At 42.0% G+C, this 16,292-nt stretch overlaps 3 protein-coding genes across 5 annotated transcripts in view; 2 read left to right on the top strand and 1 right to left on the bottom strand.

Annotated features, from left to right (window-relative positions):
- Positions 1-4,944: 4,944 nt before the first annotated feature.
- Positions 4,945-9,729, top strand: utp3 (UTP3 small subunit processome component). The gene is made up of 15 exons (XM_010882031.4): positions 4,945-5,214; positions 5,347-5,434; positions 5,628-5,684; positions 5,771-5,827; positions 5,929-6,043; positions 6,207-6,275; positions 6,416-6,537; positions 6,645-6,785; positions 7,058-7,170; positions 7,247-7,343; positions 7,467-7,595; positions 7,685-7,830; positions 8,127-8,187; positions 9,183-9,290; positions 9,523-9,729. Exons 1-15 carry the CDS (start codon positions 5,198-5,200, stop codon positions 9,610-9,612), a joined length of 1,410 nt encoding a protein of 469 aa, XP_010880333.1. The 5' UTR covers positions 4,945-5,197; the 3' UTR covers positions 9,613-9,729.
- On the bottom strand, positions 9,079-11,899 carry ppcs (phosphopantothenoylcysteine synthetase). Of its 3 annotated transcripts, none has more exons than XM_034287540.1 (4): positions 11,794-11,899; positions 10,838-11,374; positions 10,399-10,502; positions 9,079-10,316 (listed from the first exon to the last, which is right to left on the bottom strand). In XM_034287540.1, the coding sequence occupies exons 2-4, from the start codon at positions 11,370-11,372 to the stop codon at positions 9,987-9,989; spliced, it is 969 nt and encodes a 322-aa protein (XP_034143431.1). In that variant the 5' UTR covers positions 11,373-11,374; positions 11,794-11,899; the 3' UTR covers positions 9,079-9,986. The 3 variants fall into 3 exon arrangements, with proteins under 3 accessions (XP_034143431.1, XP_034143432.1, XP_034143433.1); XM_034287541.1 differs by lacking the exon at positions 11,794-11,899 and adding an exon at positions 11,690-11,781; XM_034287542.1 differs by lacking the exon at positions 11,794-11,899 and adding an exon at positions 11,456-11,552.
- A 1,272-nt stretch (positions 11,900-13,171) lies between these two features.
- Positions 13,172-16,292, top strand: part of foxj3 (forkhead box J3) — a 70,760-nt gene continuing 67,639 nt past the window's right edge. Inside the window, exon 1 of the mRNA XM_010882034.5 lies at positions 13,172-13,414. The gene's annotated coding sequence lies outside the window, so the exon portion shown is untranslated. The remainder of the gene's footprint in view (positions 13,415-16,292) is intronic.

The following is a 16,292-nucleotide window of genomic DNA, read 5'->3' as shown; positions in this document are numbered from 1 at the left end:
GCTCCACACCACAACCTCAATCACCACTGACCCTGGATAGTTCCCTTTCATTTGAATCAGACATAAAAACAATTACCTGGATGTTGTTTTTCCACTTCCGCAACATCTCCAGGCTCAGCCCTTCTCTGTCACTTGCCTGCACTTAAACACTCATATATGCCCTCTATGACTCGATTACTGCAACACTCTACTCTGTATTCCCAAAAGATTCACCAACAGACTCCAACTGGTTCAGAACTCTGCATCCAGAATCCTCACTGGTAAAAATTCATCTGAACAAATTACACCCCTTCTTATTAGCCTTCACTGGCTTCCTATTAGCCTTCACGGGCATAATCAGTGAATATCCGATCAGCAACTGTTTTGGCAGACTTGGAAGTGGTGGCATAAGCCTGTGCAAAACGAATGAAGCGATCAACGATTACTAATATATACTCGTATCCACCTTTACATTTGTCCAACTCCTCAATGTTTACATGCAATCTTGACAGACTGTCAGCATCCACATTTTCCTTGCCTGAACGATACCGGATAGTAAAGTGTAAATCTGCCAATCTGGTTGCGTTAAGTTTGGCACTCGACAGGACATAAGTAAGTGGATTATTATTGCTGAACACAGTGAAAGTGGGTGCATAATACAGGTAATCTCTGAACTTTTCTGTGACTGCCCACTTCAAAGCAAGAAATTCAACATTTCCGGAGTGGAGATGGTCATTCCGTTCAGAGGCAGTAAGTGTCCGGGAACCGTAGGCTATCCTGGTGTTGGTACAGAACTGCCCAGAGGCCTTGATTTGAGGCATCTGTGTGGAGGACAAATGGTTGTGAGAAGTCTGGGAACCCGAGGAATGGTGGCTCAACCAGTCCTCGGTGACTGGTGGCTCAAAGAGTCTATTAGCCGCTCCAATAAGTGTTGATGTTCTTCAGTCCACACAATTGATTTGTGTGACGGCATTCCTTTAAACTTGGTTGTCACCCGTCTTGTGTTTATCTTGTTTTGCGGAAGATTGTTGTCTTCTGTTGTCCCTTTCAGCAAGTAGTAAAGTGGTCCCGCAATATGGGAAAATTCCTGTATGTATTGCCTGTAATAACGTAACAAGCCCTTTATGGTTCTTAGCTTTCCTACATTACTTGGTCTCTTCTCTTTCAAGGATCTCCCAGCGATGGTGTCAGCTGGATCGATCTTGCTACCTACGGCTGAAACAATCCTTCCCAGATAGCGGACCTCATGTTTAAATAATTCACACTTGCTGGGCTTCAATTTGATCCCGTACTTTCTCAACAGTTTAAGTACTTTTTAGACATGGTTGACATGATTCTCAAAGGATTGTCTCTACACTAGTGTGTCGTCCAGGTAGGGGATGCAGATGTTGTCTCGCACGTCTTCCAAACACTCCTCCATACATCGTTGAAAGGCTGCGGGTGCGTTCATTATATTCTTATCCATTCGTGCTGGCCCCATGGAGTCACAAATGCAGTAAAAGACCTGCTGCCTTCATCCATAAAACCCTGATGGTAGGCCTTTCCTTCGTCTAACAACACGAGTGGCCACCAAGACTCTCAAGGATGCCCTGCACTTGAGGAATCGGTTGTCTGCCAGGGTGGGTCTTTTTGTTTAGTTCTCGATAATTGATGCAAAGGCGCAGACTGCCATCCTTCTTCCTTACACAGACAACTGGTGAGGCATAAGGTGAGTTGCTTGTGCAATAAGATTGTGCAGAAAATCTTTCATCTCTTTATACAGCGGTTTCGGCACAGACAGATAAATGCGTGCGACAGGGTCTATGTCCTTCAATGATATGCTCAACTTCAATTTCTCGATACATCCAATGTCATCTTCTGATTTGGAGAAAGAGGAGAATTCCTCACGGAGCATGTTCTGTACTGCTACACTTTCAGGTTCACTCAGATGGTTCAGGTCAATTGGTGGGTCCCTAGGAGTGTCAGTTGCTTGCTCAGTTTCTGCATTCACATGGCTCACTGACACTGGAGGGTAGTGATTGGGTTTCTCTAACACTTTAGCCGGATATACTGCCTGAACTTGCAGTGAAGTACCCACAATAGTTCTTCCTGTCAATTTAATATCATGATCGGTGGGATTTTGCATATCAAGAACAATATAAGGTGGAACTCCACTTCTGAGCTCACAGAACTCAATGCCTTCAGCCCACTGAGGATTTATGTCTGGCTCAAAGAGACGAGGGTGGAGATACTTTTTCCTGATACCTTTTCAAAATGTGAACCAGCAATGTTTAGAAAATCACAAACTTCAATCAAAGAGTCTCTTGTCAATGTATATAGAGCAACCGACGTCTAGTTTCAAGTCTTCTAGATCTGAAGGATCCATTTCAGTCAATTACCTGTTGACGATATCAGCGGTCAGCGATACTCTCTGCACCAGTGGTTGGCCTCAGATTACACGCAAGTCTCTACACAGCTGTTGAAACACCATGCAGCTACCGTCCACCTTGGCTGTAGATGTGACGGGCTGAATGATGATCAGGGACATCTATCTGAGACAGCTGGTCCACGTCACATTCATCTCAGCAGTGCCTCCACTGTTACACCCTGAAAAGGGAGCAATCAATAAAGATGCTCGGACACAATGCTTTCTCTTAGGCAGGCATTCTGCAGGCATGACTAATCAATAGTTATCTCTCAAAGGCTGAACCAGTAGAAAATGGATTAACTGCTTCTACAGGTATACTTTATAATAAAGTTATTTTTTTACCATTTTATTACCCGTTTATAACTTAATACATTTTGTATTGCCTATTGGATTTATATCAATGATACATTTCCTAATAAAATCAATCTATCACATACAGTTGTGCTAATAAGTTTGCATACCCTGCCAGAAATTGTGACATTTTGGCATTGATTTTGAAAATATGACTGATCATGCAAAGAAACTGTCTTTTTTCTAAGGATAGCGATCATATGAATCCATTTATAATCACATAGTTGTTTGGCTCCTTGTTAAATCATAATGATAATAGAAATCACCCAAATGGCCCTGACCAAAAGTTTACATACCCTTGAATGTTTGGCCTTGTTACAGACACACAAGGTGACATACAGGTTAAAATTGCAATTAAAGATCAATTTCCCACACCTGTGGCTTTTTAAATTGCAATTAGTGTTAGTTAGAGTTTGTTAGCTCTGATGCACTGAGCAGGCTAGATACTGAGCCATGGGGAGCAGAAAATAACTGTCAAAAGACATGCGTAACAAGGTGATGGAACTTCACAAAGATGGAAAAGAATATAAAAAGATATCCAAAGTCTTGCAAATACCAGTCAGTACTGTTAAATCACTTATTAAGAAGTGAAATATTCAGAGATTTCTTGATACCAAGCCAAGGTCTGGTAGAGCAAGAAAGACTTCAGTCAAAACTGCCAGAAGAATTGTTCGGGATACAAAAAAAAGCCATAGGTATCCTCAGGAGAAATACAGGCTGCTCTGGAAAAAGATGGTGTGGTTGTTTCAAGGAGCACAATATGACGATAGTTGAACAAAGATTAGCTGCATGGTCGAGTTGCCAGAAAGAAGCCTTTACTGCGCCAATACACCACATAAAAGCCCGGATACAAAATATTCAACAACATCTTGCCACGTCTCACTCCTTCTGGCACACTGTAATTTGGAGTGACAAGACCAAAACAGAACTTTATGGTCACAACCATAAGCGCAGTGTTTGGAGAGGGGTCAACAAGGCCTATAGTGAACAGAATACCATCCCCACCCTTTAAGCATGGTGGGGGCTCACTGATGTTCCGGGGGTGTGTGAGCTCTAATGGCACAGGGAATCTTGTGAAAATTGATGGCAAGATGAATGTAGCACATTATCAGAAGATACTGGCCTACAATTTGCATTCTTCTGCTCTTGGACTTTCCAGCACGACAATGACCCTAAGCACAAGGCCAAGTAGACCCTCCAACTTGGTGGTTACAGCAGAAAACGGTGAAGGTTGGCCATCACAGCTCCTGACCATAATATCATCAAGCCAGTCCTGGGGAGATCTCAAACGGCATTTTCCAAGACTAATGGGCAGTTATACCACCTGCAAGAATTCAGGGCCTCTTAAACAACTATTACAAAAGACTGCACACTGTCATTGATGGAGGGGGCAATACACAGTATTAAGAACTAAGGGTATGCAGACTTTTGAACAGGGGTCATTTAATTTTTTTCTTTGTTGCCATGTTTTATGATTGTGCCTTTCTGTTATAACCTACAGTTGAATATGAATCCCATAAGAAATAAAAGAAATGTGTTTTGCCTGCTCACTCATGTTTTCTTTATAAATGGTACATATATTATGAATTCTCCAAGGCTATGCAAACCTTTGAGCACAACTGTACTAAGTCATTGAGTGTTCAGAAAGGTATCCGCCAAATAAAATGCATTATTATTATCATTATGCTGCCACCATTCTTCAGAGTGGGGATGGTGTTCTTGGGTGATTTGTGTTGGGTTTGAGCCTTACGTAACACTACAATTAAGACAACATTTTCTATTGTAGGTTTGTCAGACCAGAAAACATTTAGCTACGTGACTAAACAATTCTCCGTGTTTTTTGGCAAACAAGAATGAACGTGGGCGTTTTTAAGTAATGACTTTCTTTTTGCCACCCTAGCATACAGGCCAGATTTGTGAAGTTCTTGGGGTGTTGCCCATTCACACTTAAAACAGTTTTGTACTTTTAATATATAATTTCATGTAACAATAATACATTTTAAAAATCCACTTGAACGTGTAGATTAGGGTGTGTCGATAAATGATGAAAAAGTCTGACTGAAATTAATTTATTTTGATACAGTTATACGATCAAATTTGAAGTTGTTAAAAGGGGATGCGTTTCACCGAAATAGTAGTTCCCATTCAGTCACTAGATGGTGGTATGACGAGTATGTTTATTTTCTCTGGACAACTTGCGAATAAGAAAAAACCGGAAGCACGTGGAAGGAAACTGTGAAAGAAAATGTGAAGCTCAAGTTACTAGCAGTAGATTACGTTTTTTTGTATGTATTTAGTCGCAGGAGTAGTAACATTATTGTTGTTTTTGCCGAGAACTGTAATTAAGTATTAATATGTTATTAATTTCATTTATTTTTGGAAAATCACTTACAAACAGATTTTAAAGGATCTTCCAACATCGTAAGATAGCTAACTAGCTCCTCCATTCAGATTCTCAACATGGTTCGAGCGCTAAGGTACGTTTAGACAGCTAGATGTATTTGCAATTTATGTAGTTTAATATGGATGCATGTTGTTGCTAGGCATTTTACCTCGCGATGGTCTTACGCTAAGGCGGGCTGTGACACTTCCACTTTTACCCCATTTAGAAAAAAACGCGATCCTAAGGTGAAGAAGACTGAACAGTTTGACGAAGATGACCCTAAAGCATATAAGGATATGTCTGTGCCAGATAAGGTACATGCTGCATATTATGCATCTATATATATTATGAATAATGTAGGCATGGAAATAAGATCAAATCATATCAGTGTTTTGCGATGTTGTTAACCGTGCTATAGCGTGTATCTTTTACTTGATCTGGAGTTATCATTGTTGCTTTTGCATTTAAGAATTTATCAGTTCAATTGCCTTTTAATCTTTTCAACAGACATCCTCACAGTATACCAAGGATAAGGTGGATGAGTTCCATGATGAAAAAATCTCTGTGAGTCTCTATTTCCATACCTGTAGTTCAAGTTATTTCGTGAAATCTTAGAGCCTTCTCTCACAGTCAGTCTTTTTCCACCATAGAAACTCATGGCACGTGGTGTTCAAATGGACAGTGATCTGGAGGATGATGATGAAGAGGTGAGTAAGAGGCCAGCAACTGCCAAGTTGCATCTTATGAAGTTGCACTTAAGTAACTTCCAGCTGTCACATTGAGCTGATGAGTAACTTGTTGTTTACAGGAGGAGGTGATGGCTTTGGACGTCTCTGATTCAGAAGATGAAGAAGAGGATGAGGGGGACGACGATGAAGAGGAGGCTGATATGGATAGTGATCTAGAGGGGAACAAGGATGATGGTAATAACTGCCCATGTCAACCTGCTGAAGCAGTTGCTGTACCTAGTAGTTAACCACTGACCCATGCCTTACTTACATGTCTCACATTTCCCTGTGTATTGCTCAAAGTTCCACCTCATGTTTGATGAACTAACATACTGATTGTGTCTGTCTTCCCTCCTAGATCTCCCCAGTGATATGGCATGGGGATCAAAGAAAAAGATGTACTATGACTCTGATTATGTGGCTGCCAGTAAGTTTTAGGTTTTTTTCAATTTTGTCATATAGTTGAGACTATTATTTTAGTTGAATTCTATACCTTTCTGGATGGTAAACATTAGTTTGTTTGGTGGTGGCTGTTTTATAAAATCACTTGCTGCTTTGTTGTTGCAGAGGGGAAATCTCAGCAAGATGTGGAGGCAGAGGATCAGGAAGAAGAGGAAGAAGCTAAGAACATACAAAGGCGACTGGCTGCCGATCTTAGCGAGGAGGACTATGATCTAAACCTTCTTCAGGTACACATTATTAGCTACAAAATATACCTGCTCAATCTTCTAACGCTTTCAAATTTAAGATACATGTTTTCCATTTGTCCTCATGTTGCTATTATGTTGGTGTGTAGGAGTTTGCTGTAGAGGAGGAGGTGGAAAAAGAGGACAGGATCGTTAAGGACCTGAAGCAGATGTCTCAAAAGGAGAAGATGAAGCTTCTGAAGAAAGATTCACCAGAACTTTTGGAGCTCATTCAGGACTTTAAGACAAAGGTCTGACAAGCACAACCTAACTAGTACTGTATGTGAGGTTGAATTCAGACATTGTAGAACTGCCCAGTGAAAATCTCACATTGAAATGTATTCTGTTACTCATATCCATCTATTGTAATTACAGCTAATATTTAATGGGAATCTGGAAACACTGGACAGTTAATTTAACTTGAGTTAATCTGTAACGGGAGTTACATTATGCTGCTGTTTTAGTCACTGATGGTGGTTTTGAGTGGTAATGTTGTAGCAATGGCTTATGGTGTCATGCGCAGTTGGCAGAGCTGAACGACGAGTTACAGCCCCTTTTGGAGATGGTCAACGATGGACGAATCCCACCAGGCAAGGGCGCCGACTTCCTCAAGACCAAACAGCAGCTTTATCTGAAGTAAGTGTGAATTGTATTAGTAATTTTAACTGGGTAAACAACGCAAATGGACTCTTATTTTTATACCTCTTCCTAGTTACTGCACAAACATCAGTTTTTACCTGGTCCTGAAAGCAAAGCGTATCCCCGCCCACAACCACCCAGTGATTGAAAGACTGCTGACATACCGAAATGTGAGTGGAGACGTTATTATTGGTCTACGGTCGATGACGCGTGTAGTGAACAGTGTGTATTGTACTGCACGTCAGCATGGTTCCGTGCCCGGTAATAATTTGGTTCTCCGAATCTCCCTGCAGCTCATAAATGAGATGGGCGAGGTCGACACCCGGCTAGCCCCACAGCTGCACCAGCTGCTCTCTGTAGACCAGAGGAAGGCAACGGGAAAGCCAAAGGCTAGCGAGCGGATCACTAAAGAGACGGGCAAGGTGAGATACGGGTTTAAGGTTGACACGTTCTGCCATGTGCTTGGCATACTGTCACGCCTGCTGAAGCTGGATCGCCCGCTGTGTTTCAGGTATCAAATGAGTCTGAAGCTGAAGTGTCTGAAGAGTCAGACTCTGACATGGATGAGCAGGCTGCTCTGCGTTTCTACAGAGGAGTGGAGGAGAGGCTGAAGCTGAAGAGGAAGAGCAAGAGCAAAGATCCCCAGGATGAGGCGGGGTGAGTTTCTCCATTTTAACTTTGACACTAGTAATGTAGCAGATGCAGTTATCCAGAGTGACTTCTAGTCAGTGCATACCTTTTAAGATAGCCATGTGGAAAAACCATGCAACATAGTAGTTCTATGAAGTTGTTACTAGAAAGGCAACAGTGTAAAGGTGTTCTAGATGCTTTTTGAAAACATTTGGGTTTAGATGTTTTCTGAAAATGTGAATGAGAGCTGGAAGCCAGTGGAGCAGCAGGGTGACATGGGAGAGCTAGGGAAGGTTGAATGGGAGATGTTATTCTGGTTGCAGATTGGAGGTGGCAGCAGATGAGGTGGAGTATCCGGATGCCAAGAGAAAAATTAGCTACCAGGTACGGTGACACCCTTAATAATCTTCTTTAAACACACTGTTAGTGACGGACACAGTAGTTATCTTACAGCTTAGCTGTTATGCACATTCTGAACTTGTTTATGGCTCTCCCTGAAAAAGAAAAAAGATTATTGGTCAATTAAGAGTCCACTGTGCTTTTGATTGGTTGAAATGTTAGCATGTTCTTCTATATAGACACCCTATGGGGCAACTTTTCAGACAGAGATGAAGCCTAGTACAGTACTAAAAATAAATGTAGCTTGACTTCTAGTACAGGACTAGGCTTAAATCTCTGACTGGGAAACTGAGATTTTTTTATTAAACTGCCAAGGATCTGGATACTTTAAGTCATCATTTTCAGAACGAAGACCCGTACTTGTACTTTAGAGTACAGGAAAATAGGCTTGGGTCCTAAAACATACTTTTCTCTTCCCTGTGATGTTGTAAAGTGAATTTAGTTCTTTTGTTTTAATTTCATTGCTTCCCGCATTGTAAAAGTTTTGGGTTTACAGATTAGATAACATCGTTCCAATTTGAAACACCACTCAGAAGTTTGTACGGTTGATATGCTGAGTAGTGTGGTTTGGAAGATGGATGAGATTTGTTTATAACTTTGAAAAATTACGTGAAAATTAATAGGCCTAGCATACATCTGTTTTCAGAAGGAAACACTTTCAATGGTTAGTCTTGAGACTGCTGTGAATCAGGCAGGTTTTTGAACCTTGAAAAGAAAATCCATTTGCAGCTGCATAACTGAAATAAACCTTGGCCGACCACCAGCCTGTCAACCCCACAATGGACAAGTTAACTAAATGCGATCAGCACCAATGTAGTTTCTATTGATGTTGTGTATAGCACACTATCAGAAAATGAATATTCCCAATACATAAAATCCTGATCTTCATATCGGACAGATCTTTATTTTGTATAACAGATTACATCCCCTGGTTGAAAACATTGGTCTAATTAGAACGTGTTGCTCTATTTGTTTCACAGATGGCTAAGAATAAGGGGCTTACACCAAAGAGAAAGAAGATTGACCGCAACCCCAGAGTCAAACACAGAGAGAAGTTCAGACGAGCCAAGATCCGCAGAAAGGGACAGGTTTGTAGACTACATATAAACCTGCAGAGTATGAACTGTATACTAACCCTATGGATGATCATACTAGCATTACTGACACCAGCAGACACCCCTCAGGACTGCCACCATGTTGTATGTACAGGACTGGTGTACACAATAGACCACTTGTATGATTTCCATGTCAATTATAAGTCAAATTAAAAATGGTCCAGTGTTCAAGTTCAGATAAATGGAAATCTTCCATGTATTTCAGGTCCGTGAAGTCCGGCGTGAGGAGACGCGCTACAGTGGAGAGCTGTCTGGTATTCGTGCTGGAGTTAAAAAGAGTATCAAGCTCAAGTAACCCACCCAACTGTAATGTATCATTAGACATGTTTTTCATCTGTGACATGACGGGACAAGTCTGCTTTCTTGTAATGAAATGTAAAAACTATAAAGTTATAAAGTTCTTCTTCGTAAAGTCTGACTTGGTTCATTTACAAACCAGATGTTGTGATCTGCCTCCTGATATAATTTGGTATGATGAGAGATGCTTAACGATTGCTTTTCTGTTATGTAAATAAAGGCATACAGTGAGTATTGAAACCTGCTCATGAATGTCTAATCCAGGGCTACATAAAGCAAATTTAGATACCGAAAAAGTCTGAACATCCTAAATAAACATACATGGATTCAACACACATGGTGTCTACTTAGACCTCCAGCCAGCTCATTCAATCAAGCAGCCTGGTTTTGGGCTATGAACTGGCTGTGAGCTACACTCAGGTTACTGACAATCCTGTCCTCAATCTCCACGCCTCTGCTTGCTTCTTCGTCTGTCAGCACCAACTCAACTTGAGTGTCAGGGGTCACCACCACCACATAACCACGCCTGGTGTCCAGTATGTTGGCCACTACAACCTGGTGCCGGTAGGTGTCCAGGGCCCGCCGAGCTCTCTCCAGCAAGATGGATGGGTCGGTTTCCAGCTTGAAGGAAATGACAAAGGCCTGTGGTGCCCAGTCCTTCACCAGCGGTGACAACATCTTGGGGACCATCTTCATACTGATCTGTAGAACCGAAAAGAAGCTTGGCTTATAGTGGATCTCTGATAAAGACCATGTGGTTTCGTGTTTGATGGCTTTTACTTACCTGTAGTGGTCCATCGGAAGACTGGATTTTGTGCTCAGGCATATCAGACACTGGGATGTAGAAATCTGACACTGCTGCAGCCAAATAAAACATAGCTTTGGACCCTGAGAGGGGAGTGAAACCAGAATTCATTAGATATCCCAGCACACTCGTGTACTGTCCATTTGGTGCCTTCCTACTTCTAATTGAGCATCAGTACCTAAATATGGGGCTGAGTGCATATTAATCAAACTACCAACAGGTCTGAGTGTCTGTCGATCAGTAACTACTTTTGGGGTTGAGTGCGTATTAACATGAACCTACCTATGGGGCTGAGTGCCTGTGCATCAGTACCTACCTATGGGGCTGAGTGCCTGTGCATCAGTACCTACCTATGGGGCTGAGTGCCTGTGCATCAGTACCTACCTATGGGGCTGAGTGCCTGTGCATCAGTACCTACCAATGGGGCTGAGTGCCTGTGCTGCTGCTTTGAGGAGGTGCAGGTACTCAGAGAGTGTGCTAAATTCCACAGACAGAAGAAGCCCTGCATCTTTCACCACCTGGTAACGTTTAAGGACTTTGGCAATGTTGGGTAGGGCCTGTTGGTCAACGACAACAACTTGGCCAGAGCTACAACCCCCCATTCCACTTTCTAGCTGCAGGCTGTCCAGCAGATTAATCCCTGAGTAGAGGCGTGTGAACGGATATAAGGAGCGGTGTCTGTGGAGGAATATCACGGCGTAGCCCAACTCAAGGAAGTACTCTGCCGAGGAGGCACCACGGCGGCCGCTGCTGAAGTTATCCAGGAAGCGAACGGTGCGAGATTCCAAGGGGACTTTGGTACCTCCCGAGGTGATCAGCACCACTACACGCCCAGCAGCGCTGTGCCGTGCAGCGAAAGTTGCCATCTGCACTTTGACTTCCTCTACATGAGAAGGAACAGCAAAATCTGCAGGCAGATTCCCATCTGCACTAAGGGGCCCAGAGTCTGCCATGCCTGGTCACAACGGGAATAGGGGAACATCAGTTTACACAACAAAAATGACATGCCCAATGTATGGGCGAAGAGGAACCATACTTGTTAGTGTTCAGTTAGAGAAGTTTTAGCAGTAGGATACTTGTAACCTTGACAGACTTCTTAGTATAGTAGTCCCTGGTTGATTATTTGACATGATAGCAGGTTAACCGATAAGCATAAATATTGTTGGGCTCACTTTTGTCGTCTAGCTACAACTTCAAACTAAACTTAGAGAGCAGACAGAAAACAACGTTAGGAAATAGGCGCACTGGAATGCGTTTTACTAGAACGTACCTCGGCATTAAATAAGCGTTTAAGACTACTCGACTCGTATTGCAGTTGCCAGTGAATACCTAAAACATCAAGGAATCGTATCAATAAAAATAAACATTCCTTACTTTTAAAGGCACCAAGATGATTATTTAGCGGTTGAAGCTAACTTCCTGGTGCTGTCTTCTTCAATTAGCTATCAAATTGGAACAAATATCATTCGGGCTATGTCGTCACCTACCGTCGTGGGGGTAAAAGTGTCCAGTGACTTCGCAATAAAGAATATTACAAAATAAATGTAGCGATAGCTTGTAAACATATGCTATTTACCACACGTAAATAATAATAACACTTGTACTGACTGACCGACCTCGATCTACATTTCATTCTGTCTTGACAAGATATTCATATGGATTATGAGCAAGGCTACACCAATAAGGCAAACTTCCATTGACAGACCGCGGGATCAACCGGTTCCTCGCCAGTTATGCCGTTATGGAGTTATTGAACCCAGTGACAAAACAAGCGTACTGCCACATCGCTTGGCAGAGGCTGTAGTATGCTTTCATAAAGCCACTCTGTATAGGTATCAGCCTGTTAGGGCACAAACCGTTATTAGAATATGGTCAACCTTCGAAACAACGGCTCAAGATGTGGTGATTGCAGGAGCGCAATAAAGCAGGGCATCGCATCACAGGAAAGAGCACTATAATACCTTCTGTGCCATATAGATACACCTTTGGCAAGGCAAGACAGTAGTTCACAGGGATGCTACATTAACCTGTCCTGAAGTGATACAGCTATCGACTGCACAATAACTCTTTATTAATTTGCTGTGTTGATAGCTCAGTATCTCCATAGCTGGCTATGGTTTCAAAATCACGGGGTCTCTATTGCAACATTGTGCACACAAAGCAGTTGAAATTCACTTGCTTATTCTCATCACATATTTGGTCAGGGACCAATATAATTTGCAACCTGTTTGCAGCTCAGGTAAAGTATGTTCAGTGTAATTCCACTGGAGGCTCTGTTGTCCAAACAAAAATTGTATGAGGAAGCTGAGACAACCCAGTTCTATAGTAGTGATTAGACATTTCTGCGTCCAGCAAGGTATTAATTATTCAAATTAATTAACCTTACTTGTCCCATGAACATTATTAAGATCATGTTACATCTAACAGGATAATTCGTACAACAGCGTAGCATTTGTAAACATAGTGTATATAGTGTATCATTTCAATAGTAAAATAGTCACTCCTTTAGCATATTGTAGATACTAAAAGCATACAACAAAACATTGAATAGTACATATAGTATTTTAGTTTTAATAAAGTAGTTTTTGAGATTGAGACATATAAATCTGTGATATCCATGGAGAGGATTGTCAAGGAGGGGACTAGTTTTTGTGGCTGTGTACATCGATGTGTGCTGTAATGTAGCCAGTGCATTTAGTAATCTGCTTCGTTCTCTGAATTGTATTGAAAGTAGTTCCAGCTATTTTTGTGTAGCTGTAGCAAACGGCGGAGTCCCGGATGTTGGCTGTCGAGAGAAAGGCGAACGGGAAAAGGCGTAGAAGCCGAAGAGGACGCTACGGGCACACCGGCGAGGTTACAACGGGTCTTACCTTGCTAGGACAAACGCCAAGAGCATAGGCACCTGAGGGACTTTCTTGTTGAAGAAGAGTTGAAAGGGGAGGGGCAGTTGTTTCAACACTGCTCTGGACCAAGGCAACGACCTGACATACCCAGGGTAAGTGAGCTGTAAGAACATGGGAATGGAAGTTGAACAGAGGCCCATGAAATGGACGACTTTCATGGGGAAGTGAGCTGCACTGAAGTTCTGGGGATTGAGTTCAGCTATCAGGCCTTGACAGTTTTCTTTTTGTTGGGACGGTGCATCTGGGGAGATTATTCGTAACGATCCAGGTTGGTAACTCGATGCCAGCTAACATGATAGCTTGGTTGATCATATTAGCTACGTTAGCTAGATAGCTAGCTATGTAACAGCTAACAACTAGGCTAGCTAAACTCTAACTTGACATCTAGCTAGTTAGCTAGCTCCATTGATAACTGAGCAACTTTGACAGCTAACGCCACGATAGCATTCTTCTTTCATATCTTTAACTAGCTAGCTACCAATAAAATGGACCGTTTGAGAAGGTGGATTGCTAAAATGTTAGCCAGCTGTTTACCCCAGCTAAGTGGCTAACTTGGGAATGTCAGATTTGTCCAAACAAACAGCCAAGCCGGACTGTCACTCACTGTGCGCACGCTCTATCGCTAGGAAGCTTTGAGCTAGCTAGCTATCTTGACTGGTTGGTAAATTTGGTCGTAAAATTCAGCTGTTGGAATGCGTTTCGTCGGCTGTCATTGTAGCTAACTAATGTTTTTTTTAATGTTTTATCTGCACTTGTAACTAATTACAAATTTGCCAATATCCCTGGCAGGTTTATCTAACTACTTGCAAAACGGGGAGAAAAAAGCACTTTTAGGCCATGTTGGTTGTGTTGATTTAGTTTATAGGCTTGTAATATTTGACTTGCAGTAGTACCGTTTGACTCCAGAACTAGTATGGATGCACCTCGGGTAAGGAACCACTTCTGGTGGTCATTAAGAGTGTGCTGTCTGTCTGCCTGCCAACCTGAAGTGTTTTTCAGTATGTGCCGTTTCTGCGGTATGTTTCAATTAGTGAGTAGTCTTATTTCCAAAACTTGCTAATCCCACGAAAACCTAGTGTCACATTCGTTAAATCGCATCTACAGTGAAATTGCGGTCTAGAAACTTAGATTGAGGTTTAGATTTCAATCATTAGTCATTTTTAAATAATGAAAGGTATATAGGTAAACCTTTGGTTTTCACTTTGTTGATGCGCATAGATGAGTATTCCCCGAATTACAGCTTTTGTTATTGAGCAGTAATGGGGAGGGCATTGAATATGTGCATGACGAGACATTAATTGTCATGCAAAGTGTTGTTCTCACCCTTGCTCTCTCGCTCTTTCTCTGAGGGACTTCGAGGTGTACCATAAAATATGATTGTACTGCCCTCAAAGATCTGGATAATAAGGAAAGGTGTTCCTTATTGATCTCTAATTGCCCATTTTGCTCAATGTTATACAATTCTATCCTTCCACATTATCCACGGTTCTCGGGTCTTGAAGACCAGAATGGTTGTCTGTTTGTAGGTAGTACTTCATGTTTTTAATAGTGTTGGTGAGTGGAGAAATCCTCTTGAGTGTTTAGACATTATTTGGCATGTTTTATGTTTTGCATGCAACATGCAGGGAGGGACAGCCAGCATGCGGTGATGCATCATTGTTGGACTGAACTGTTCTTTGAGCATTGTGAAATTAGTCACTCAGTCAGTGCAACAAAGTCTTATACACTGTTGAGGGTTTTCATATCCCTTATCTATGCAAATGTATGGACCGTGTAGCCTGGACTTTGAACTGTATTGGCTGCAACATTTGAATCTGCATTAGACTCAGAGCCTAAGATGCTCTGTGTAGCCTGGTTGGTCCTGTGTGATTCAATTTATCCTCTAATCATTTCACGGATTTCCCCTTTCAGTACAACATCGTAGGACTTACCTCCATCTTAAAGGGACTCCAACATATTCCAGCCCTAATTTATTATTGCTATCATCCAACTAAGCTCTGTATGTGCTTTTGTAGAGAACATATTCTTTTCATTCTACTGGATGAGGACATTGAGTTGCACACTTAAACAGTGACAGTATAATACTTACAGTGATGTGAGGAGCAACATGATGCCCTCCCTCTGGTTAGAAACTCATTGCATTGGTTTAGCCTTCTTTTCATCTTCTTAGTTTCAATCATACCCTGTGATGTTGCAGAAAATTTTCTTAGGCACATTTCTCTTCTCTTTTACCACAAATCACAGATGTGCGGTTTTCATGATACAATGGGTAGACACCAGTGCTGGAGATAACGAATATGAGGTTAGAAAGTGGCTGAGTTGGTTTATGTTACCTTGCATAGGGATTCAGTCACAGTCGAGGATGCTTGGTTAGGATTAGCCTGCACGTTTGTTCTGTCTGTGGTGTAACTGTTTTGTATCCGAAGGCATATTGGGGTTTGGAGCACCTCAAATCACCTGGAAACCAAAAAGCTATCACTACGCTTTCAAATCTGTGAACCATTCTTCAAATAAAGCCAGTGCATTCGGAGCGCTAGAGAACCCGCCTGCATGCCGTTTCACTGGTGTTGACCAACATATTTCAGTTCTGACAAGCTAGATTGGCAGGGATGGGAATATTATCACAGTGTGCTGATGGTTTATGTAGTGGTTACTACGAACATGACCTCGGCACAGCTGCTTCACTTGCTACAGTCAGTAGCGAACTCCTGTAAGGAATCTATTGACCCGAGGTCCAAAATGGGTGCGTAGCCTAGATGGGCTTTAATAATTGAGCTGGCTAGCTGTCTACTTTGCAGGCCCAATTGAATTCAGTAGGAAATGTTCATGAGGTAATGCACCGACTTGGTTGACAGAAATATACCTGGTCCTCAACTACGAACCCTACAGCATCCCGTTCTTTCTCTTTGAACATACCATTCATTTTGGGTTTCTACTACAGAGCTGAGTGAATACAGTTCTTAACCACCA

The sequence above is a fragment of the Esox lucius genome, chromosome 17, assembly GCF_011004845.1.
Source record: "Esox lucius isolate fEsoLuc1 chromosome 17, fEsoLuc1.pri, whole genome shotgun sequence".
NCBI classification, from domain to species: Eukaryota; Metazoa; Chordata; class Actinopteri; order Esociformes; family Esocidae; genus Esox; species Esox lucius.
This window is presented reverse-complemented; position numbering and strand designations above follow the sequence as displayed.

Bases quoted from the DNA above. Each gene is read 5' to 3' on its own strand.
- utp3 (XM_010882031.4), top strand. The intron at 7,596-7,684 runs GTGAGATACGGG...GCTGTGTTTCAG, and splicing joins TCACTAAAGAGACGGGCAAG to GTATCAAATGAGTCTGAAGC. The intron at 8,188-9,182 runs GTACGGTGACAC...TTTGTTTCACAG, and splicing joins AGAGAAAAATTAGCTACCAG to ATGGCTAAGAATAAGGGGCT.
- ppcs (XM_034287540.1), bottom strand. From the start codon at position 11,372: ATGGCAGACTCTGGGCCCCTTAGTGCAGATGGGAATCTGCCTGCAGAT. The intron at 10,503-10,837 runs GTAGGTACTGAT...CTCCCCTCTCAG, and splicing joins ACAGGCACTCAGCCCCATTG to GGTCCAAAGCTATGTTTTAT. The intron at 10,317-10,398 runs GTAAGTAAAAGC...TCGGTTCTACAG, and splicing joins CTTCCGATGGACCACTACAG to ATCAGTATGAAGATGGTCCC.